This window comes from Tiliqua scincoides, chromosome 1, assembly GCF_035046505.1.
Source record: "Tiliqua scincoides isolate rTilSci1 chromosome 1, rTilSci1.hap2, whole genome shotgun sequence".
NCBI classification, from domain to species: domain Eukaryota; kingdom Metazoa; phylum Chordata; class Lepidosauria; order Squamata; family Scincidae; genus Tiliqua; species Tiliqua scincoides.
This window is the reverse complement of record NC_089821.1, coordinates 255,840,520-255,864,651: the sequence shown is the minus strand read 5'-3', so window position 1 is coordinate 255,864,651 and position 24,132 is coordinate 255,840,520. Positions and strand designations below refer to the sequence as shown.

Sequence of the window (24,132 nt, the reverse complement as noted above, 5' to 3'; positions counted from 1 at the left end):
GAAGGAGCAGAGCCGGAAGCGGAAGTGAGCCGAGCCGCCTTCCATGGAACGCTGAGGCCGCTGCGGTCCCCGAGCCACCACTTGTGTGCCCGCAGCGGTGGTCGTCCGAGCTGTCGTGGGAGCGTCGGAAACAGGCCCGGCTGGAAACCGACGCCTCCTCTGCGGTGGTTCCGGATGGGGGCGGTGGACTGTCACTGCCACCTGGCGGCGCCAGAGTTCCAAGGGGTGAGGGAGCAGGAGGAGCTCAGCAGTCTGCTTCCTAGAGGCCAGTGGCAGGGAGTGTAGTGGGTGGGCAGGCAGGTGAGGCAGAGCCTCCCCACTGGAGTCCTTTGAAAAGCGCCGCCGCTGTGTGAGGCACCCAAGCACCCACCACCCGGACGCAATGTGTGAGAGGGAGAGAGTGCAGAGCACAGGGGTTGTGGGTACTTGGGTACCTCACATGGTGGCGGTGGTGCTTTACGAAGGACTCCAGTGGGGAGGCTCTGTCTCACCTGCCTCCCCACCCCGCACTCAGTGGTTCCCAAACGTCTTAGCCCCGGGACCCACCACACTCAATTGGGACCCACTTGGGTTTCCCATCCTTCAAAAGCAAAGGCGCTCTAGAAAGACATAACTCTCTATTCATTTATAAGTAATAACAAGAAAAAAGACCCTCACGTATTTACCTCCCTTTATTTGCACATCCTTGCAAACTGCAGGAGCTGAGGTATTCGCAGGGTAATGAGCAGCTATGATGTCTGATTCCTGAACAGCCGCAGGGCTTGAGGCAAGTAGTTATCTTTCCAGCACCCTTTGATGAGCCACCAGAAATCAGGTGGCAACCCGCCAGGGGGTTCTGACTCCACAGTTTGGGAACCGCTTATGTAGAGTCTCGAACCAGAGCATTCTGAGAACAGCCTTGACTTTGCTCTGTCAGAAATGTTTGATGCATTTCACTGTGCAGTATAAGAAGCCTGTTTTATTCAGGCTGATTTGGGGCTTGGACCCAGGCCTCATTTATTGCAATAAAGCAGTGTTTCTCAAACTATGGGCCAGACCCAATAAGTGGGTCTTGAGCCAATTTCAGGTGAGTCCCCATTCATTTCAATATTTTATTTGTAATTTATTAGACTTCCCATGGTATGTGACTGCATTTGGGGAAATGTTACAGACCTGTACTTCTAACAAGCTACTTTGTATATTCTTTTAACAATGACGGTCAATGGGATTTACTTCTGGGTAAGTGTGGGTAAGATTGCAGCCTAGGATTGTCAAAAATTTTCCTGCTTGATGATGTCACTTCCAGTCATGACATCACTTTCAGTGGGTCCTGACAGATTCTCATTCATGAAAGTGGGTCCAGGTGCTAAATACGTGAGAACCACTGAAATAAAGCCTTTACCCTCAACTTCCTACTCTCTGACTAGGTGTGACTGATTTGGTTGTACAGCTTTTCCCAAATCCTATGCGTACTTAAGTTTTCTGAAATAAGAAATTCTGAATCATACAATTTTCATTAATACTAGGAGCTTCCAGTATTGATTTATAGTAGACTCACTGTCCAATCCTATGCATGTCTACTCAGAAGTAAGCCCCATTATACTCAGTGGAGCTTACTCGCAGGTAAGTGTGGATAGGATTGCAGCCTTAGGGCCCAATCCTATCCAATTTTCCAGCACTGGTACTGCCATAATGCAGCCCTGAGGTAAGGGAATAAATGTTCCTATACCTTAAGGAGGCCTCTGTGACTGCCTCCACACCACAGGATTCAGCGTGCATCCCATTGGCACAGCTGCACCAGCACTGGAAAATTGAATAGGATTGGGCCCTTAAACAACAGCCGCTCTGTATTTATAAAAACAAAAGCTATGGACAGGTCAACAAAATTAGAGCCCAATCCTAAGCATGTCTACTCAGAAGTAAGTCCCATTATTGTCAGTGGGGCTTACTCCCATGCAAGTGTGGATAGGATTGCAGCCTTAGTCAACCAATTTTTACTAATGGCAGTATTTATGAATCAAATGCAACAGTACAAAGCCTTATTTGATTTGAATCCCTGGGCTTAAGCAAAGTTGGAGTTTAACAGGTGGTGGTAATAAGTTGTTCCTTCTGGGTTGGTTTTTGAAGAATAAGTAATGTTTGGTGGCCCCATTCTTTAGTAAAGAGTTATTGAACAGAAAAGGCACATTCACCATTTGGTCCTGTATTTCATTTCAAATCATTTTCCAAGTATAATTTTAATATCTTTCAGGACATTGAAGGTGTATTGGAAGATGCAAAGAAGGTTTGTAGCATCCTCATCATCTTGCTATAATTTTAAGGTTTTTCTCACTTGTATTTAATCTGTGCAAATGAGTACCTCTGTGTTTAATTTTTGAAAGCTTGCATAGAACTGAATGTTGAAATCTAATTTAGTATTGTTAATGATACTATAGAACAGGGGTGTCCAAAGTTTTTGGCAAGAGGGCCACATCATCTCTCTGACACTGTGTCGGGGGCCGGGGGAAAAAAAGAATTAATTTACATTTCAAATTTGAATAAATTTACATAAATTAATATACTAGAGGTGGAACTGATATGAATGAATGATGGTCTTGCAATAGCTCAAGATCTATAAAAGGCCTTGCACAAAGCAAGGCTGGCTTTTTCTTTGCTGCTGCTGCTGCTGCATCACAGACATGAAAGAGCAAGCAGTGGAGAGAGCCCTCATCCCACAGCCAATGTGAGAGGTCAAACAGTTGCCCTCATGCTGAGAGCAGTTGCATCGAGCCAGTGCAGGCTCCAGCAAGTTACCGGAGGACCAGAGGCTCATTGGAGACTGGTGTGTCCCTGAGGGCCGCATTGAGAGTCCTTGAGGGCTGCAAGTGGCCCCAGGGCCAGGGTTTGGGCACCCCTGCTATAGAAGGTTAAGCTAAGGAAGGGAATCACAGTAATTTATAAATAATTTTATAATTTGGTATTTAGAAATACCATTGAAATTGGTATTTTCAAATAAATGAATTTGGGATCAAATTGTAAGATTTCTTGTTACATTTCTTTAGTGAACTTATTTTCTCTTGTTTCAGGCTAAAGTTTTAGCACTGGTGGTAGTTGCTGAACACCTGGGAGATTTTGAAAAAATTATTCAACTTTCAGAAAGGTACTGAAGTTTTTAGTTATTTGGCTGTCTCACATTCAATGAATTCTTTATATCCACTGAGGCTTGAACATGTGCTTCTCAAATGGCAGCTGTCCCCTGCTGTGTGGTGAACTGCCTTTTGAAGTTCAACCAGTTTCAAAAGCACATTGACATGCTGTTCAATAAACATTTGCTGTATAGATGTACAGAAAAGAAGTAAAAAATCCCATGGAGTACACAGAAACTCTTGGGTTCCTCAAAGATTTCTTCACACTTGCGGCAAAACTGGAGCGATTTGTTGTCACCAAAGTTTAAAGTATTCAATATAACAAAGAAAGCAGTGATTTATTTTACAGTATTTGTGTCCTGCTTTGTAGGTATAATGACTCTCAAAGCAGTTCACTATAATCAAATCAGATTTATAAACAGGTGATATTGCTTTCACAATGAGAGGTCTGGTATACCAGATGATATCAGTAGTATCAGACAATAATGTCATATGGGTCCTGGCTCTGCTTCTCTGAAAGGTGGAGACAACAAAAAGGAGCCCTGCAGGTCAGATGTCCTTCAGGGTCCTCTCCACCAGGTGATCCTGTTGCTGCTGCTTTGAATAGATGGTATCAATGGCTTCCATCCCTTAAAATTTATGAGTCTTCTATTGAGTCCGACCATTAATCCATCTACTGAGTATTGTCTGCACTGACAGTGGCAGCTCATTGGGGTTGCAGGCAGTGGGAGATGCTAGGTACTGGGTGTGGAATCTTCTGTACACGAAGCATACACATTACCACTGAACTATAGCCATCTCCTACAATTCTGAGGCAATGGCTGTTGGAAGCACTGGGAGGATCCTAATATATAAATTCTTCTCCCCAGTCCTCCTGCTGGTCTTACCAGATCTACAGTGGTGGTTGCAGGAAAGTACACCTCTCATATTATTGATAATTTTTTCCCCACTTGTCTGATTTTTCCCCCATGTATTTGTGTCCAGGTACCCAGGATTTGTGTATCCATGTCTGGGTGTCCATCCAGTTCAGAGTATTCTGGGGGGACATGAGTGCAGCGTAACTTTAAAGGTGACATGGAAATAAATTTTCTTGCTGTTATCTGTAGTTTCTTTATCACTTCTCAGTTTGCCATATGCCTTGCAAATTTTATTTGACCTTTACACAATATAGTGGTTGCTATTATTCTCATTTTACAGATGGGGAGGTCAAGGGATAGTGAGTTGCTCAAGACTACACAATTAATTCATGTAAAGAATTAACATTAAAGAATTAATTGACATCATGGAAGAGATAGGACGAGCATTCAGTACTCATTCTTGGTGGATCATGGTGACTTTAAAATAAACCATTGTGTAGTCCAAAGTTTAAAAATTATAGTGTTTCATAAAGTACGATTTATTTTTGCATACTGAGCCTCTCCTACCTTCCACCATTCCTTCAATGCAAGGCTATTCATCTATATTAAACTTGGTGTCCTATTTACAGATTCTTGGGAGTACGTTCCATTGAGTTTAGTTGATTTCTGATTGTTTATGTGTGATCATGTGTATTAGTGGTCAACTCAGGTGATTGAGTCCATTTCAGTTTGGAAACAAATGGGGCTATTCAAAAATGAGATATCCATTTCTACGTACTCAGAAGACTCCTTGAGTACAAAGTATATGTTTGTAAAGAAAAACAAATGTGAAACAGGATCATATCGACTGTTGAAGGCATATAGATAAGACAATACAAGAAATTATTGTCTGGAGAGAGATCGCCTTAATCCAGGGCTTTTCAAACTGGGGCTTCATGATGCCCCAGCCTGTGGGCCCTGGCCTCTGCCCCTTAAGGGGCAGGGGCAGCCAGGAGGCTGGGGGGCTGCAGGAGCTTGGGTGCACTTACCAGAGCCTCCTGCCTCGGAGGGGGGGGGGTGTGGGGAGCCCAGTGCGCCCATCTGCATGGTTCCCCGATGCTTTAGAAGTGAAATTGGAGCATTCACATTCTCCACTTTCACTTTTGCAGCTTCAGGGAGCCCTGCAGACAGTCGCACAGGGCTCTCCGCACCCCTGGGAGGCTGCAGGAGGCTCTGCACCCAAGCCCCTGCAGCCCCCTGAGCGGCGCATTCCTGGGGATTGAGCCGCTGCCTTCCTTCTGCCACCTGTCTCCCCCCGCCCCAGCAAGGACTTACAAACTCCCTGAGAGTTTGAAAACTGCTGCCTTAATCAAATAATTAATCACTTTAAATGAATATGATTCATTAGCTTTGGTTGCAATCCTGTCCATACTTACCTAGAATTAAGCTCCTTTGAACATAATGGAACTTGCTTCTTAGTAAAACATGTACACACATATAGAATTGAGATACAGTAATGCATTTCTTTAATCATCCCTAATTAATTTCCCATGCAATCAATAAGTAACTTGGTTAAACAGAGAAATGTAGGTACATACAAGAAAGCTCATGGGTGTGCATGCAAAATATCTAGAGTTTCTATTTTGTTAGGATCCTGACGTGTGCCTGGCTGGGTCAACTAGTGTCAGGTATAAAGGACAAGTTTTGCGCTTATGCCTCCAAAGCTTGAACAAAGGAGAATCCTTACAATTAAGGATGAGCCTGAATTCACATTTCCACTGAGCCTCCTAAGTCTTCTGCATGATTTAGACCGCAATCCTAACCCACTTTCCAGCACCGACATAAGGGCAATGCAGTTCCTAGCTAAGGAAAGAAACATTCTCTTACTTTGAGGAGGCCTCTGTGAGTGCCCCCAAACTGCAGGATACAGCACACGCCCCATTGACACAGCTATGCTAGTGCTGGAAAGTGGGATTTGGGCCTTAATGGCATTCACTATAATTAGTGGTATCATTCTGGATAGGCTGTCTGGATTAGGGATTGGAAGCACACTGTTTCAATGGTTGCCCTCCTTGTGAGGCTGATTCCAGAGCATGGTGCTAGGACACTACCGCCTGCTTCTGTAACATTTCCCATTTTTTCTTTCTATGTTTTTAATTATAAAACAGGAAGCTGTTGAGTGAGGTCACCTGGAGATTTGGAGCTGGATGAAATTTGTGTGCGTAATGTGTTATCCCCTGCAGCATATTTCTATGTAGCAACCCAAATTACAGTGTTTGTGAGGCTGACAGATCATCTCTTAGCAGTCACAGATTAAGCAGAATAAGGAAAAGTCACAGAGTACAGCAAAATGGCTTCACTGTAGCTAGAGAAATAAATAATTCAGAATAAGAAAATATCGTTTTTCCATGGGAAGGAAAAGAGTTGTTGTACATGTCTCTGGTGTCTTCCTAAAATATTGGTAAAGCTAAAGAGAAGTTGGAGAGAGAAGCAGGAAGTGAAATGGGGAGTGGGGTAGGGAGCAGGCATGTTTGTCCACTTCAGCTCTTGTTTGACACACCAGTGTTCTTTTCGCATTCACACAAGTTCTTCCTGCAGGATCTGGATGAAGCATTGCCTCTCATAGATCTCTACAAGGACTGCTTATTAGCAATTGGTGAAGTAGGTACAATTGCCACACTTGGTTTAATTTTTCTTCTAAAAAATTTCTAAAAATTTGTATGTTATGTTTGTCCTATGCGGAAATAATTGTGCGTTGCATTCTTAAACCTGTTTGGTCAAAAATAAATCTCTCCAAACTTGTTTGGGCTTCCTCCTTGCAAGGATGGATGAGATGGGTGTGTCCTCAGCTTAGAAAATAATGTGCAACACTTCATGGGTAGCTGTGTGACAAAAAAGCCCACAATTTGCTGTGTATGCATAAACTCAGAAATTGTGATTGGCTAAAGGTTCCAAAAGAGTGCACACTCATTTGTGTGCACCCAATGACCATTGTAGTGTCATTGGATTCCTCTCAGCCTGCCCTTTTCGATGAACTATGGCAAACATGCCTACTCGCGAGTAAACGCGCAATACAGCTCACTTTCACTTTCCATAGGGCTCCATGCATTTTTTCCTGCCAGTTTTTTGGCCATAACTTATGAACAAAAGAAGCTATTTAAATTCTGTTTTTGGCATTGTACTCCACTGGACATTCCACATCCAACAGTGTCTGGCATGATGGGATAGGTCCAAAAGCCACAAAGTTAGCGCGTCCTCCCCCAGGGTGCGTCACCCCCCACAGGTCACCCAGTGCGGCCTGCACCCCCTTAGTGACGCCAGTGTGCTGGATCAGGCCAAAGGCCCATCTAGTCCAGCTTCCTGTATCTCACAGTGGCCCACCAAATGCCCCAGGGAGCACACAAGACAGCAGGCACAACCTGCGTCCTGGTTGTGCACCCATTGAAAAGCATAGACAGGTTGAGCCTCATTATTTGCGTTGGTTTGTTTCCAAGCAAAGTGATCACCTTTCTTTCACGTGCTCAGGGGGAAGGGAGGGGTCGCCAGGAGAGAGAAGGATTAATGGATTTGTCAGCCAGCTGCCTTCTCTCTCTCTCATTAATGCTATTGTTAAAGGACTGTTCAGTTTTTTAAACTGATTTTAAAGGGATGCATTTATCCTCTTATCCAGGGATCAGCACATTCCTTCTCATTTGCAGTGGCCTTTCGTGTTGAGTCAAATCTGTGTATAACCTTCTATATCAGAATGCCAGTGCAAGGGAGGGCACCAGGATGCAGGTCTCTTATTATCTGGTGTGCTCCCTGGGGCATTTGGTGGGCCGCTGTGAGATACAGGAAGCTGGACTAGATGGGCCTATGGCCTGATCCAGTGGGGCTGTTCTTATGTTCTTATGTGCCAAACAAGACTGGACCTGTATCTAACCATCATACGCATTAATTTTACACATGCAATGTATGTTATTTCCAGCATGATATGCATGTGCAGTTGTCACTTGATTATCTCCACATGAGTTGCGTGATGTCATGCAATTTTGTCATATTTCAAATGACTTTTAAATTCTTAGAACCTTGGAGTGGGGTCTTTGGGGCCATCTAGTCCAACCTCTGCTTGAAGCAGGAAAATCTCCTCTAGAGTATCTCCAAAAGGTGCTGATATTCAACTGAAATCTCCCATTCAACCAAAATCTGCGGCTATTATTAGCATGCTGTTGTGTCTGCACAATAGTTAACACCTTTTTATAAAGAACAAAAATCACTCCTATAATATTAAGGATCTAAATATTTCAGAAATTTAGGAATAAAATTTGTTGTTAAATATAAGCAGCTATTAGAGCACTTGCAGCTGAGTTTATTTGAATTAGGGCCCAATCGTATTGGGCGTCAGTGCCAGCACTGGGTGTCGCAAATGTGCTGTAAAGCACATTTGCAGTATCCTTGAAGTAAGTGGCACCGGCGGGGAGTCCTGCACCACCCCATCAGCACCGCTGAAGGAACTCTGGCCAGTGGTGGCGAAAAAGTGAGTGCTGGGAGAACATAAGAACAGCCCCACTGGATCAGGCCATAGGCCCATCTAGTCCAGCTTCCTGTATCTCACAGCGGCCCACCAAATGCCCCAGGGAGCACACCAGACAACAAGAGACCTCATCCTGGTGCCCTCCCTTGCATCTGGCATTCTGACATAACCCATTTCTAAAATCAGGAGGCTGCGCATACACATCATGGCTTGTACACCATAATGGATTTTTCCTCCAGAAACTTGTCCAATCCCGCTTTAAAGGCGTCCAGGCTAGACACCAGCACCACATCCTGTGGCAAGGAGTTCCACAGGCCGACCACGCTGAGTAAAGAAATATTTTCTTTTGTCTGTCCTAACCCGCCCAACACTCAACTTTAGTGGATGTCCCCTGGTTCAGGTATTATGTGAGAGTGTAAAGAGCATCTCCCTATCCACTCTGTCCATCCCCTGCATAATTTTGTATGTCTCAATCATGTCCCCCCTCAGGCGTCTCTTTTCTAGGCTGAAGAGGCCCAAACGCCGTAGCCTTTCCTCCTAAGGAAGGTGCCCCAGCCCCGCATGGAGAGGGTGATGGGAGGGTGGGGGAGAGGCATTCCAAAGTGGGAAAGGGTGAAACGGGAGGAGGTGCAGGCCTGGGAGGGGGTGGTGGGACTGACAGTCACCTCCTCTGCTGGATCCTATCCCCAGTGTTGGGCTCAGAAGCCTAACACAAAGCTTCTAGAATCTGCACCAGCAATTTAGCTGGCGCAGACTCAAGAAGCCCCCTTATGGAAACTGGGGACCTCCTGTAGCTTCCTTGGTCCTGCAGGATATAGCAGCAGCCATTTCTGCGCTGCTGTAACCTGCAGTGCCAGGAAGGATAGGATTGGGCTGCCTATTGAGTTTTATTTTAATTTAGATGAGTGCAGCTTGAGGTGATGGACAAGAAAAAATAATTTATAGTTACATTCTAGAATAATGTGTGTCCTTATTTATCCATCCGTGCTATAGGTTGGTCTGGATTTCACTCCCAGGTTTGCCAGCACTGAGGAGCAGAAGGGAGAACAAAGACAAGTCTTAATCAAACAGATTCAGCTGGCAAAACAACTGGATTTGCCTTTGTAGGTTTTTTGGGTATTTCAAAAAAATTCATTGCTTTTATTTTTATTTTTAGAAAAGACAAAACTCCACATTCCTGTAGTCTTGTCACGATTAGAGTCCATTTATTAAATTAATCCAGGGTGTTGGTTTAAATGCACTAGTCCTATCAAAATTTAAGTTGACCTTATATTGTACTGTATATCCTCTGTTCTGATGGAGATAATTTTGTTCCTGTGTTTTCAGAATATCAGGCTTTATTATTGTATAACCTCTGTATAATGCTTCAGGAAATTTTCAGACACTGTACAAACAGCTATTTTCTTTCTCCCTACTCCGCCCTGTTTTGCTATAATCAGCAGCTCATTGAACTACAAAAAATGCAATTTACTTGTTTATATAAACAACAGTGTCCTGAAGGCACTGAGATATGTTAAAATATCAAGCATGAAAGCGTAAAAAATGTTAAAACAAAAAGCCACCTTCCCCTATGTAATTGTTTACTCTGGCCATGTAAAGCTGGTTCGGATCTACTAACCATCCTGCTGATTGTCTTTTGTTCTTTTTGTTTGTCTTAGGAATGTTCATTCTCGCTCAGCTGGAAGGCCAACCATTAATCTCTTGAAGGAGCAAGGTATAATTTTGTTTGATTTGATGCTTTGCATGTATTTACTATTGATTACAAGTTGGGCTTTTTTTTTTTTTTTTGCCAAAATATGTGGGCACCAGATGTTTTGTCCATTCGCTGTGAGAGGCAGGTTCAGTTTTTTCCTTTGGATTTTATACTGTAAACTTGAGAGATTCTTGATTACCAGATCATACATCTGTTTTCCCTTCTCCAGCATTATATCCAATCCAAGGTTCCAACAACAATACAGAGGGTTGCCCTGAAAACTGAAACCTCTGCAAAATGGGACTTCTTATGGTGTAGGGCAGCTTTGCACATGCTTGCTCCAATCTCGGCAGCTGCTGTTTTTTCCTTCTATACGGGAGCAATGGAGTGGTTGCCACACCTGTGGTGTGCATGTGAAGCCACCCAGAGTTGGTTTCTGTCTGTATCTGTGTTGGTTTTGACAGCGAGTGTGCTTTCACCCTGTTCAAAGAAGAATGATGTGGCACAAAACAGCCCAGAGTCAGCCTCACTATTGCCAGTTGACTTCTAACATCATAGTTGCACCTATATTACAGTGGACCCTCCTTATCTGGTGGTTCGACACCAGTAGATTTAGATATCTGCAGATACTGAGACCGCAACTGGAGGGCCTTAGAGGATTCCCAGATGCAACCAGAAGCCACTTCCTTTTGCTCTGGCGTACCACAAGTGCCTTCCAGTTGTGTTCATCAGGTTACCTTTCACTCACGCTCTCTCAAAGACAAGTATAGATGCAGAGATTGGTGGTTCAAATAACGAAGCTTGTTGGTGTTTGTTTTTTAAGGAAATACAGTTTTTGTTCTCAGCATGTTTATATTTAGATTGGAATCCTTAAATCGGTTTTCAGGCTGAATGTTAAAATTGCATTCATTGGTTTACAAGAAACAGTCCACTTAAGAATAATAATTGGCAAATAAATAAGAAGCATATATTTGAGCAAGAAGCCTGAACAATATTCTCGGCTGACCACTGTCCTTGTGTATTAATTTTAGAATGGAGTGAAAGAGTCCTTAATACTTTAGCTGACTTGTTATAGAATAGGTCAAGTTTACCTTGATGACCCTCAAAAACTTTTATCAGGCCATAACCCAAGGAAAGCTTTTGGTTTTGTCACAATAGCATTTGCAGGGACAGTAAGAATAATCTAAGCAATGTGGCCACATGTAAAGTCAATTATGATTACACAGACAACAGGCCAGATTCTCATGTGCATGACAGAAACTCCAGTGTTAGCAAGCCTTTTCTGAGAGGCACAATTAGAAATTTCCAGCATTGGGTTCCAGCCATTTTCAACCACTGTTCCTTGGCACATTGGTGTGCCACAAATGGTTCCCAGGTGTGCTGTGGGAATTTGGGAGAGGGTCATTTATTAGTAGGGCCATTGGAGAATGTGAGCCCCTCACTGCCTGCCTGGTGCGAAGGTTGCGGACATCACTTCTCGTCTAGACAGGCTAGTAGACAGTGCTGGGGGAGAGGTAGCGGCTGTGGTGCATGTCGGCACCAACGACGTGGGCAAGTGTAGCTGGGAGGTCCTGGAGGCCAAATTTAGGCTTTTAGGCAGGAAGCTGAAAGCCAGGACCTCAAAGGTAGCGTTCTCTGAAGTGCTACCTGTTCCACGCGCAGGGCCAGCTAGGCAGGCGGAGATCAGGGGTCTCAATGCGTGGATGAGACGGTGGTGTAGGGAGGAGGGGTTTAGATTCGTTAGGCACTGGGGAACGTTTTGGGACAAGCGGGGCCTGTACAAGAGGGACGGGCTCCATTTGAACCAGAATGGAACCAGACTGCTGGCGCATAACATTAAAAAGGTGGCAGAGCAGCTTTTAAACTGATCCCTGGGGGAAGGCCGACAGGAGCCGAGGGGCATCCGGTTCGGGACTCCTCATCCCTATGGGATGAGGATGGGGAGGTTAGAGAACAACAAGACAAAGGCAGGGTAGGAGAAGAAATTGGGAAAGGTAGGGTGAAGGGATGTGATAGACGGTTTGGCACAATGAGAGGATGCGGGGACAAAGGAGCAAATAAGCAGCCCATCCTGGGGCATTCCGTGTATAAATGCTTTTATGCGAATGCCCGAAGTCTACGAGCAAAGGTGGGAGAACTGGAATGTCTGGTGACAAGGGAAAATATTGACATAGTGGGCATAACGGAAACCTGGTGGAATGCGGAGAATCAGTGGGATACCGCAATCTCGGGCTATAAACTCTACAGGAGGGACAGGCAGGGGCGTGTTGGGGGTGGGGTGGCCCTTTATGTTAAGGAAGGGATAGAATCCAGCAAAGTAGAGATTGAAGGTGGGTCCGACTCCACCGTAGAATCTCTGTGGGTTAAATTACCAGGCTTGTGCAGCAATGTAATACTGGGGGCGTGCTATCGTCCTCCAGACCAGAAATCTGATGGGGACCTTGAAATGAGGAAACAGATCAGGGAGGTGACAAGGAAGGACAGGGTTGTAATCATGGGGGACTTCAATTATCCTCATATTGACTGGGTCAATTTGTGTTCTGGTCACGATAAGGAAACCGGATTTCTTGACGTGCTAAATGACTGTGGCTTAGATCAGCTAGTCACGGAGCCCACCAGAGGACAGGTGACTCTGGATTTAATTTTGTGCGGTACGCAGGACCTGGTTAGAGATGTAAACGTTACTGAGCCATTGGGGAACAGTGATCATGCTGCGATCCGTTTTGACGTGCACGTTGGGGGAAGAATACCAGGCAAATCTCTAACAAAAACCCTTGACTTCCGACGGGCGGACTTCCCTCAAATGAGGAGGCTGGTTAGAAGGAGGTTGAAAGGGAGGGTAAAAAGAGTCCAGTCTCTCCAGAGTGCATGGAGGCTGCTTAAAACAACAGTAATAGAGGCCCAGCAGAGGTGTATACCGCAAAGAAAGAAGGGTTCCACTAAATCCAGGAGAGTGCCCGCATGGCTAACCAGCCAAGTTAGAGAGGCTGTGAAGGGCAAGGAAGCTTCCTTCCGTAAATGGAAGTCTTGCCCTAATGAAGAGAATAAAAAGGAACATAAACTGTGGCAAAAGAAATGTAAGAAGGTGATAGGGGAGGCCAAGCGAGACTATGAGGAACGCATGGCCAGCAACATTAAGGGGAATAATAAAAGCTTCTTCAAATATGTTAGAAGCAGGAAACCCGCCAGAGAAGCGGTTGGCCCTCTGGATGGTGAGGGAGGGAAAGGGGAGATAAAAGGAGACTTAGAGATGGCAGAGAAATTAAATGAGTTCTTTGCATCTGTCTTCACGGCAGAAGACCTCGGGCAGATACCGCTGCCCGAACGGCCCCTCCTAACCGAGGAGTTAAGTCAGATAGAGGTTAAAAGAGAAGATGTTTCAGACCTCATTGATAAATTAAAGATCAATAAGTCACCGGGCCCTGATGGCATACACCCAAGGGTTATTAAGGAATTGAAGAATGAAGTTGCAGATCTCTTGACTAAGGTATGCAACTTGTCCCTCAAAACAGCCACGGTACCAGAAGATTGGAGGATAGCAAATGTCACGCCTATTTTTAAAAAGGGAAAGAGGGGGGACCCGGGAAACTATAGGCCGGTCAGCCTAACATCCATACCGGGTAAGATGGTGGAATGCCTCATCAAAGATAGGATCTCAAAACACATAGACGAACAGGCCTTGCTGAGGGAGAGTCAGCATGGCTTCTGTAAGGGTAAGTCTTGCCTCACAAACCTTATAGAATTCTTTGAAAAGGTCAACAGGCATGTGGATGTGGGAGAACCCGTGGACATTATATATCTGGACTTTCAGAAGGCGTTTGACACGGTCCCTCACCAAAGGCTACTGAAAAAACTCCACAGTCAGGGAATTAGAGGACAGGTCCTCTCGTGGATTGAGAACTGGTTGGAGGCCAGGAAGCAGCGAGTGGGTGTCAATGGGCAATTTTCACAATGGAGAGAGGTGAAAAGTGGTGTGCCCCAAGGATCTGTCCTGGGACCGGTGCTTTTCAACCTCTTCATAAATGACCTGGAGACAGGGTTGAGCAGTGAAGTGGCTAAGTTTGCAGACGACACCAAACTTTTCCGAGTGGTAAAGACCAGAAGTGATTGTGAGGAGCTCCAGAAGGATCTCTCCAGACTGGCAGAATGGGCAGCAAAATGGCAGATGCGCTTCAATGTCAGTAAGTGTAAAGTCATGCACATTGGGGCAAAAAATCAAAACTTTAGATATAGGCTGATGGGTTCTGAGCTGTCTGTGACAGATCAGGAGAGAGATCTTGGGGTGGTGGTGGACAGGTCGATGAAAGTGTCGACCCAATGTGCGGCGGCAGTGAAGAAGGCCAATTCTATGCTTGGGATCATTAGGAAGGGTATTGAGAACAAAACGGCTAATATTATAATGCCGTTGTACAAATCGATGGTAAGGCCACACCTGGAGTATTGTGTCCAGTTCTGGTCGCCGCATCTCAAAAAAGACATAGTGGAAATGGAAAAGGTGCAAAAGAGAGCGACTAAGCTGATTACGGGGCTGGGGCACCTTCCTTATGAGGAAAGGCTACGGCGTTTGGGCCTCTTCAGCCTAGAAAAGAGACGCTTGAGGGGGGACATGATTGAGACATACAAAATTATGCAGGGGATGGACAGAGTGGATAGGGAGATGCTCTTTACACTCTCACATAATACCAGAACCAGGGGACATCCACTAAAATTGAGTGTTGGGCGGGTTAGGACAGACAAAAGAAAATATTTCTTTACTCAGCGCGTGGTCAGTCTGTGGAACTCCTTGCCACAGGATGTGGTGCTGGCGTCTAGCCTAGACGCCTTTAAAAGGGGATTGGACAAGTTTCTGGAAGAAAAATCCATTATGGGGTACAAGCCATGATGTGTATGCGCAACCTCCTGATTTTAGGAATGGGTTAAGTCAGAATGCCAGATGTAGGGGAGAGCACCAGGACAAGGTCTCTTGTTATCTGGTGTGCTCCCTGGGGCATTTGGTGGGCCGCTGTGAGATACAGGAAGCTGGACTAGATGGGCCTATGGCCTGATCCAGTGGGGCTGTTCTTATGTTCTTATGTTCTTATGTTCACTGGCAGCACAGTGGGCCTTGTCAATTGCCCAAAAACTGATGTTGTGCTTTGACTATTTTAGTGCCTTACCAGTGTGCCGTGAGATGAAAAAGGCTGAAAATCACTGGGTTAGACTCATGGGAAGTCACATAGACCAATGTAAACTATAATATTATTTTGTGACACAAAAGGATCTGGATCCATACCCTATAACAATGTAAGACGCTAGGAGGATCTGAATCTGAGACCTCCAGCAACCAGTCACACAAGGCTCGTAGTCTTCACCAAAATAGGGAGACTAGGCTCTGTGAGTCCAAGAACACCCCCTAGGTTGCAGGACTGACCTGAATGCAGTCAGCGGATCAAGTGGTCAACTTGGTCCGCCTGTGACTATGCCTTCTGCCTCTGGTCCTCTGCTCCATGCCTGCCTGCACCAAAATCAGACCTACACATATCAGCACTCAGCTTGTCTTAGAACTAAATGAAGACCTAACAAGCAACCCGTGTGCACATGAAGCACCTCACATGCATTGGAGCCCTGTGGAGCTTGGAATCACGCTCACTATCTAATCCTGCGACAAGGTTTCTAACCTCATAGTTCTACTTGTCACACAAGTTCTTTTCTTGACTATTGTGGTTTTCTGCAGGTGCTGAAAGGGTACTGCTGCATGCATTTGATGGCAAACCATCAGTGGCAATGGAAGGGGTGAAGGCTGGATATTTTTTCTCCATTCCTCCTTCCATTATAAGGAGTGAGCAGGTAAGATTCAAGGAGGATAGTGGTATATGGTGATGCTGCCCCATAATTCCTATTTGATGCTATTATTGGAGACAAACTGATAACTCTACAGATTATTTTTCAAAATTCTTCACTCTCAAACTCTACATGAAATGCAAGATAAGCAAACTATGTTCTTTGTATAATGATTTGTCCAGATTATAACAATTTATCATGTACTTCAGTGAGAGATCACTGTGGGGTATTCTTGGTATTGTGGAAGCTAATGGAACAGCCTTCATTTTAGGTCTAATTGTAATGACTGGCCCTGCAGGCTCCCTACATCTAATGTAAATTGTGGGCCCAATCCTATCCAATTTTCCAGTGCTGGTGCTGCTGTGCCTGTGGGGTATGCACTGCTTCCTGTGTTGGGGATGCAGTGACAGAAGCCTCCTTAAGGTATGGGAACATTTGTTCCCTTACCCTGGGACTGCATTGCGGTTTCACCGGTGCTGGAAAGTTGGATAGGATTGGGCTGTGTAGCATTTAAAGACTATATTTTGTATACAGAGGGAAAAAAACCCCCAGTCATGCATCCACACATGTAGGAAGACTATGAATGGTGTTCAGGAGCTCAGAAGCTGAGCTGAAGCAAGGCTGGAGCTGGAGAATTAGGAAGGGTTGGATCTAGGAAAGCTCAGGCACACGGTTCTGCCACTGTGGGAAACAGGATGCTGGACTAGGTAGACCTGCGGTCTGATCTTCTGTTCTCCCTCAGCATAAGCAGAAACTTAGCCAGACTTTGTTTTTATCTGCAGAATAAATAAACCCCCACAGCAAGGATAATACTCTCCTCCCCAATTTATTGCCTGTAGATGGATATCCTGCTATTGTAATTGAAAATATGCTTGTGGATGAAAGATGGTTGGTACATGTTCTAACATAGCAAGTAGAGAAGCCTTTTGTCTTCCTCTCTGATTTAGTGGCATTCCCAGTTTAGGAGAATGAATAGCAGTTTTTCAACACAAACTGGACACTACCTTCCACGTAATAATTCAACGTTGTTCCTGTGAGTCTTGATCTTTATGCCATTTTTGTAAATAAGACGACAACAAATATTCATAAAGATTCCAATGCAGTACACACAAATAACATTAAGAACAAAATCTGGCCATTGTCTAAAAGGGCTGTGTGCTTTTCGCACATTATTTTAACTTCCAAGGGGCTTTATTAGTTTATAATAACTTCTAAATGTCACTTATTTCTTTACATTAGAAACATACAAAATGTATGACAATATATACACAATCAAGTTCAAAGACTTCTATATTCTTATTAAAACATGGTTGCATAGACCATTTGAAATTCTAGATTTTCATTATTTTTGTAATAAAAGGTATGATGGCACATGGTGCTGCACTTTGTCATTCTAATATAAGCGCAATCCTTTACATGTTTACCCAGAAGTAAGTTCCATTGAATTCATTGAGGCTTACTTTTGGGTTAGAAGAATGGAACTAACTCCCATTCAAATCCCATTGAATGGTACTTACTCCCAGGTAAGTGTGTATAGGATTTCAACTTTAATTATGTAATTGGTTGATCAGTTAATCTGATCAAGTTTACTTAATTAAGCAAGCATTGCTAAGCTTAATTAAGCAATTAAGCATTGTTAAGCTTACTTAATTAAGCAAGCATTGCTTAATTAATTGGGAGGGGCAGATTTTTATCAGTAGCTGTGAGAATTAAGGGTGCTCTTCTTAATTTTTGGAACTCTTTGGTTTCCAAATGAGTTACCAAACTAGAGAATGAATAACAGCCTAATCCTGAGCTGCCTGGGGCACCCGGCCTCGGCGGCACCAGGAACTGCTGCCACCGGATCCTGCGTGCACTGGGCTACTGCAGACCGCACCTCAGGAGAAGGGGACTTTCATCCCCTTGTCCCGGGTAAGGTAAGCAGCCCCACAAACGGGCTACTCAATTTACCGCTGACCAAAAGGTCGGTGGTAAAGGTGCTCATGTAGGGCACTTAGCCTTCCACAAGCGCCTTGGATCAGGTGGAGCAGAGCTCCATGGACCTGCCTCCCTCCCTCCCCCCCAGCATGCCTCCTGCCCGCCCCAGCCCTGCCTCCCCGTCATGCCTCCCCCTGTCCTCTCTCTGCCCCCCACCGGCCTCCCCCTTCCCCGGAACGCTCCCTCCCTTCCTTGCTTACTGTGCTGTGGCTCAGCGGTCCTTGAGACCGCCGAGCCGTGGATGCTGGACACCTGCCCTGGGCTAGCACAGGCGGTAGCCTGGCGGTGACAGTGCACAGCAGCACGAAGCCGCAGCACTGAGCCCAGGATTGGGCTCTAAGAGGATATTAACAATCGCCTTTCCTTTTACCAGTGAATAGTAATTTGCTGAATTGTATCTCCCACTGATTTCAATATCCCCAAAAAGGCATTTGATTTGAGGTTTTGGTAACATGGAAATGCATTTAAATGCAATTGGTTAAAAGAGGTGATTCTTAGTTGATAGCTCTGCATGTTTGCTTTGCAGCTCAGGGAATATAAATGTTAATTGCCTTGCTTGATTTCCTTTAAGAAGCAGAAACTTGTGAAACAGCTGCCTCTAGATCACATTTGCTTAGAAACGGACTCCCCTGCACTAGGTCCGGAGAAGCAGGTAAAAATTTATTTGTGAAACTATCTTATTTGTAGTGAATAACCTTTAACAGGCAATGGCAAGACAGCTGATAAAATACACTGAGGTGAAAAGAAGGGAGACATTCTAAGGGAAGGTACTTTAATCTACATCTAGCTGGTCTGTTGAGTGCTGAGTCTACTCCAGGGATGTTAAATATCAGGCCTGCCCCAAGAAAGCTCCTTATTGCTACCAGTTCTTATCTCTCTAACACTGGAGAGAAGCAAGGCAATGTATGCCGATCACTGATACAGTGAAGTGATGCAGGCATGAGTGCTGTGCAAACAGAAGTGTGCTTCTGTGCTTCTGCCCCATCTCCAAAAGGATATAATGGAAAAACCTACAAAGACCCCTGTACCTTGGACAGAGGTGCAAAGACAGACTACTAAAATGATCAGGGGCTATTTAGCATGGGGGAGAATGCACCATGGCTTTCTCATGAGGACGCTGCTTGAACCATTCACTAATGGGGCTTTACTATATATCCAAAACTAGACGTTATGGGGCAAAACGACTGCCATTTTTGGAATTGGCTCCCCAAATTCATATCAAACCACCATAAAGTTTGGGAAAAACTTTTCTGACCCTCAATTTTGTAGGCCTGTCAAGATATGGGAGAGTCCAATTGCAAACTATGATCAAGATTTGCATATCTTCTGTTCTATCAGGAGAACAAAAATAACAAAGTGCTTATTTCTGGTCATCACCTACTTAATGATGTCACTTCCTGCAAAATGACATCACATCTGTCCCTCAGCAAATTCAAAGAATTCTAACTTAGGCTTGCTCTATGAAATGAGTTAGACACCCCTAGTCTACACCAATGTGCTTCTCAGCTAGATAGGGTGTGATCCCTGGAATAATGTGGTTATGCCATTGGTGACATTATGGGGTTTTGAACAACATCGGCTGCAATCCTATCCACACTTTCCTGTGAGTAAGTCCCATTGACTATAATGGGACTTACTTTTGAGTAGACCTGCATAGGGTTGAGCTCATGATTTCCCTCATAACATGTGTTCCAGCTTTCTGAGGTGCAGCATACTTCAAGAGGTCATCTGAGATGTTGACACAACCTATATACCTTATAATTGAGTCTTACAAACCCCTTTCATCTTGGAACAGCATAGGTGCTAGAATCAGTTTCTTGGTCTTCCTGAAGCACCACTGACATGGCTGTCATGATGTGTGGGCAGGTTGCTACAAGAATGTTGAGATAGAAAGAGAGAACCTGAAGAGTTCTTGAATAGCAGGCAGGGGGTGCCATCAAGTAGAAGGTAAGTTTAGTGAATAAGAGAGATGAAATTCTATTGGGCCTTTCAGAGGGAGGAGCTTAGCAGTACAGACTGGGTAGGCCTGCTTTAAAGATGCAAAGGAGAACACCACAGTTAATAAGATACAAATAACAGCATAGTTGTAACTGATATTTAAGGAATTGTTTCCAATATGTTGTTGGTGTCCATGATCATATATTTGTATTTCAGGTGAGAAATGAACCAAAGAATATCTTTATTGCTGCAGAATACATTGCTAAAATTAAAGGAGTTTCAGTGGAAAAAGTTCTAGATGTGACAACACAGAATGCGCTAAGACTCTTTCCTAAATTGAAAAACTTTATCTGGAAATAGTTTTAAATTCTACTGTGTTCTACTGTGTTATAATCTAGAACAGAAGATATTCCTGCGAAAATGGCTCTGACTTGGATATAACATTATATGTTGCATGGTTTCAAGTTATGATGGGTCTACCTTGGGTTTTCCATAATTTTCCATGGGAAAGTTCAACTGAATGCAGATGGACTCCGGTATCTGTGGGGAATGTGTTCCTCACCCCCGGTGTGGATACAGAAACTATGGATACAGGGAAACTCAATATAAATAGTGGCCTCCCAGCAGAGCCCCCTGCAAGCCCATTACTAGTACCTTTTATTTTCATAGTTGCACTTGCAACGCGAGTGTTTCTTCCTTCTTGCTAAACTAAAGAACGGAACTTGCTGGCAAGCCGCCTGCATGTTATAGAGAGGAAACTAACTGAATGTTAACAGGAAGTAGGAGTTCATGCTTTCTGTTAATGTTCAGTTAGGCTGCAATCCTAACCAAATTCCAGCACTGACATAAGGGCAATGCAGCTCCTAGGTAAGGAAACAAACATTCCCTTACTTTGAGGAGGCCTCCGTGAGAGCCCTCCAACTGCAGGATGCAGCACATGCCCCACTGTCACAGCTATGCCAGTGCTGGAAATTTGGTTAGGATTGCACCCTTAGTCACTCTCTAGTATGCAGGCTACTTGCCTGCACATTCAGTTCTTCAGTTTAACAAGAAGGTAAAGGAAGAAATACTCAAGTGTGACTACGAAAATAAAAGTTGCTTGTAATGGGTGTGGGGGGATCAGTATCCATGGATAACTGAATTCATGGATATGGGGCCCACCTGTATTGAAATATGCTAGTCCATACTGTTTAATTTGGAATTATTCAGGGGTTTTCCTAAATAAGAAGGCATCTAGTTGTTAATCCTTATTTCATTGTGAATTGATTTTCTTTAGACCCTATAAGCAATAAAACTGGATCATGTAAATGGCATCTAGTGATTCATTGTGTTGTTTCCTGCCAAAAAGCTCAGGGCATATACATGGGGTTATTTCACTTTTATCCTCACATCAATCCGGTAAATTAGATTAGGAAAGGAAAGGAACTTGTGAAGAGCAAGTATGAGGCAAAAGACAGAGCATTGCTCATACACTTGGGAAACCTTACCACAGTTTATGTCCAATTGATTTCAAGAAAAAATTAGAATTTATTGCTTCAAATTTCTTAAATTTGTTGTTTAAATTTTAAATAACAAAGGGAGAAAACAAATATAACACAAACAAAATAAACAAGAACAAAACTAAAAAACTACAAAATATAAGAAAACTACAAAAGTTAACACAAAATTTAAAAGGATTTTCACTCATGTCCACTACAGATATAAATAATATTTTCTATTACATTATTTAATACAATTTGACCTTTTTATTTAATCCATCTATTTCAGTCTCCAAAGGTATATAATTCATTGTTTACACCCTGCAAAAAAAACCCGTAAATGGCTTTCACTCAGTCAAAAATAAATCTATTGTCTTTTTTCTTATTAAAGACATCAATTTTGCCACCTTTGCCAGCTCCAATATCAAAAATTGCCAACCCACTGCTGCCAATCTAGAAGCAAAGGCTGTATCTTTACTGGACTGTGTCTGATTGATTCCCCCAATGCCTTTGGTTTAACTGTTGTGGAATTTGTGTGAGAGCTAAATTCCTGTGAGAAATTGCCTTCCTCTTACCAGTCCTGAAGTTAACTACTTGTAGGTTAACTAGGGGCGCAATCCTAACTTGCACTGGAAGCAGGTAGGGCAGCAGGCCTGCGCTGCATCCAATGCAAGTTTGGGGCCAAAAGCAGCACAGCTCAAGGCAAGGGGAAATCTTTCCCCTTACTCCCTATTGCCCTGCAGCAGCCCCAATGGGTCTACTCAGATCTGCACCACCTGATGAGGTGGCAGAGATCTGAGCAGAACGGAGTGGCCAGTGGATCAGCATAAATGCCAGATCTTGGCCCCGCCTCCTGCTCCCCATCCACCAACCCCTGGGAACACCTGCTGCCTGCCCTCTCCCCACCCTGAAAGGCCTCCCTCCCACCTCCTACCCACTCTCCCCATGCACCCCCAGACCCCTGCATTGGCCAGGCTTGACCGATGCAATTCACCTCTCCTCTGGGGCACATGTTGGTGTGGGGAAGCAGGCGCATGTCCATGCATGCACCTGTCTCCCCTCAGAGTGGTGCAAAAGTGCCTTACAGCACTTTTGTGACACTCCTGGGCTTTCTCAAGGGGTTTGCATTGTCCCAAATTCAGGTTTGGATTAGACCCTAAGTGAATTAGGAAAAGAAGATGTTATTTGTATGGTCTTCCAGCAACCTGAGGCTAAGCAACTGTGGTGATGGCCAGGAATTAGACACTGAGAGGAAAAAGAGAAGCACAGCTGGAGTCATGTATTTCAACAAACATTTCTTTTCTGTCCTCACTTTACCGCAGCAGCTGCCATGGGATCAAAGGGGGAGGGCAGCTGGCTGCTGCCTGCTTCCCTTCTCTCCCATGGCAAGGAGGAAGTCGGGGGGGGGGGCTGTCTCAGGTGTTTGCTTCAGTAGCAAGCCAGTCAGTTCTCCTCAGCCCTCTCTCTATTAATATAAGCAGTCAAAGCTGGAAAGCATTTGAAGCACAGATTGCTATTAGAGAGTGGAACATCTGCCTTAGAACCTGGAAGCAGATGGTACAAAGGTAAAAGATTAATGTGCAACTGAAATTCTTTTTTAAAGAGGATGGAATGGTAAGCATTTGAAGAGATCATCAAAAGGTATCTTTTGAAGAGATAGATCAGCTATGCCTTTAACAGGAATTAGAGGTTCTTGTCAGGCTCAGGATTGCACAAGAAGATGATTAAGATTGCCTTTCTAGATCTAGCCTTGGGTCCATTTAGTCCAGTCTTTGCTTCCAATTGTGTTCAACCAGATACCTCCAGGAGTTCACAAGAAAAGCATGAAGATAAGATTCTTGGTATCTAGAAATCAGAGATTGACTGACTGCTTCTGGATAGGAAGGTTTTGTTTATCCATTAGAGCTTAAGGTTTGATTGTTTGTGTTTTTGTACTTCATTGCATCTTGATTCCTTTTATAAGCCATCTTGAGACTATTGCAGAAGTTGGAATAAAAATACAACCAATCAAACAACATAATAAGCAGTGATCAGACAAATCTAGATAAAACAGCAAAATCAGTCCATTTAAAAGTATCCAGGTACAAAATACTACTACGTGCCCTTGAAAAGTAGAAGAAGAAAAGAAAAAGAATTTTGGTGGTGCTTGAAAGAGTAAGGAGGGCTCCAGGTAATATAGTTAGGGAGGAATTTCTATATTTTGGTCAGATCCACAGAAAAGTCCCTCTTTCTTCTTTCTTCCTAACCTATGATAGCTGGGGTGCCCAGAGAAGTGTCTTTGTTGAAGGTCATATCATTGGACCTATTCGTGTGTGCAGCAGCATTTGATTGACCTCCTTTGTCCATGGGTTTATCTAATCTGCCCACTCCCTATTCTGCAAGTGCCTAAAATCAGGGCATTTATTTGGCTTCACTGATGTTCAAGAAAACACCACATCTGACATGTCTAACTTGTCATCACTTTAAGAGTGAGCCCTGACCCTTCATCCCATGCTTCATCTAAACCATGCTTTAGAATATAAATGATCCTATTGTTGTTCTACAGGTCACTCACAGTTGCAGAGTCCTAGCATCAGAGAAATGAGAAAATGTTTTGCTAGGCTGGAGGGGTGAACGTGTTAAAACTGAAACTAGCATGGCTGAATTGGGATACCATTCACAGCTAAAGCAGAAATGGAAGCAGCCCCCTATTGTTCCCTCTTCCTGAGTTCCTTCCCTTCACTGATGAAATAAAACTAGGAATCTAAGCGTCCAGTCCTGTAGTCACCAGCAG

General features: G+C 44.1%; 1 protein-coding gene across 2 annotated transcripts; it reads left to right on the top strand.

Annotated features, from left to right (window-relative positions):
* Positions 1-51: 51 nt before the first annotated feature.
* On the top strand, positions 52-20,257 carry TATDN3 (TatD DNase domain containing 3). Of its 2 annotated transcripts, none has more exons than XM_066611724.1 (10): positions 52-225; positions 2,231-2,263; positions 3,045-3,118; positions 4,089-4,173; positions 6,539-6,601; positions 9,447-9,556; positions 10,112-10,167; positions 15,860-15,972; positions 18,515-18,595; positions 20,098-20,257. In XM_066611724.1, exons 1-10 carry the CDS (start codon positions 175-177, stop codon positions 20,239-20,241), a joined length of 810 nt encoding a protein of 269 aa, XP_066467821.1. In that variant the 5' UTR covers positions 52-174; the 3' UTR covers positions 20,242-20,257. The 2 variants fall into 2 exon arrangements, with proteins under 2 accessions (XP_066467821.1, XP_066467820.1); XM_066611723.1 differs by having other exon boundaries at positions 95-225; positions 18,518-18,595.
* Positions 20,258-24,132: the final 3,875 nt, after the last annotated feature.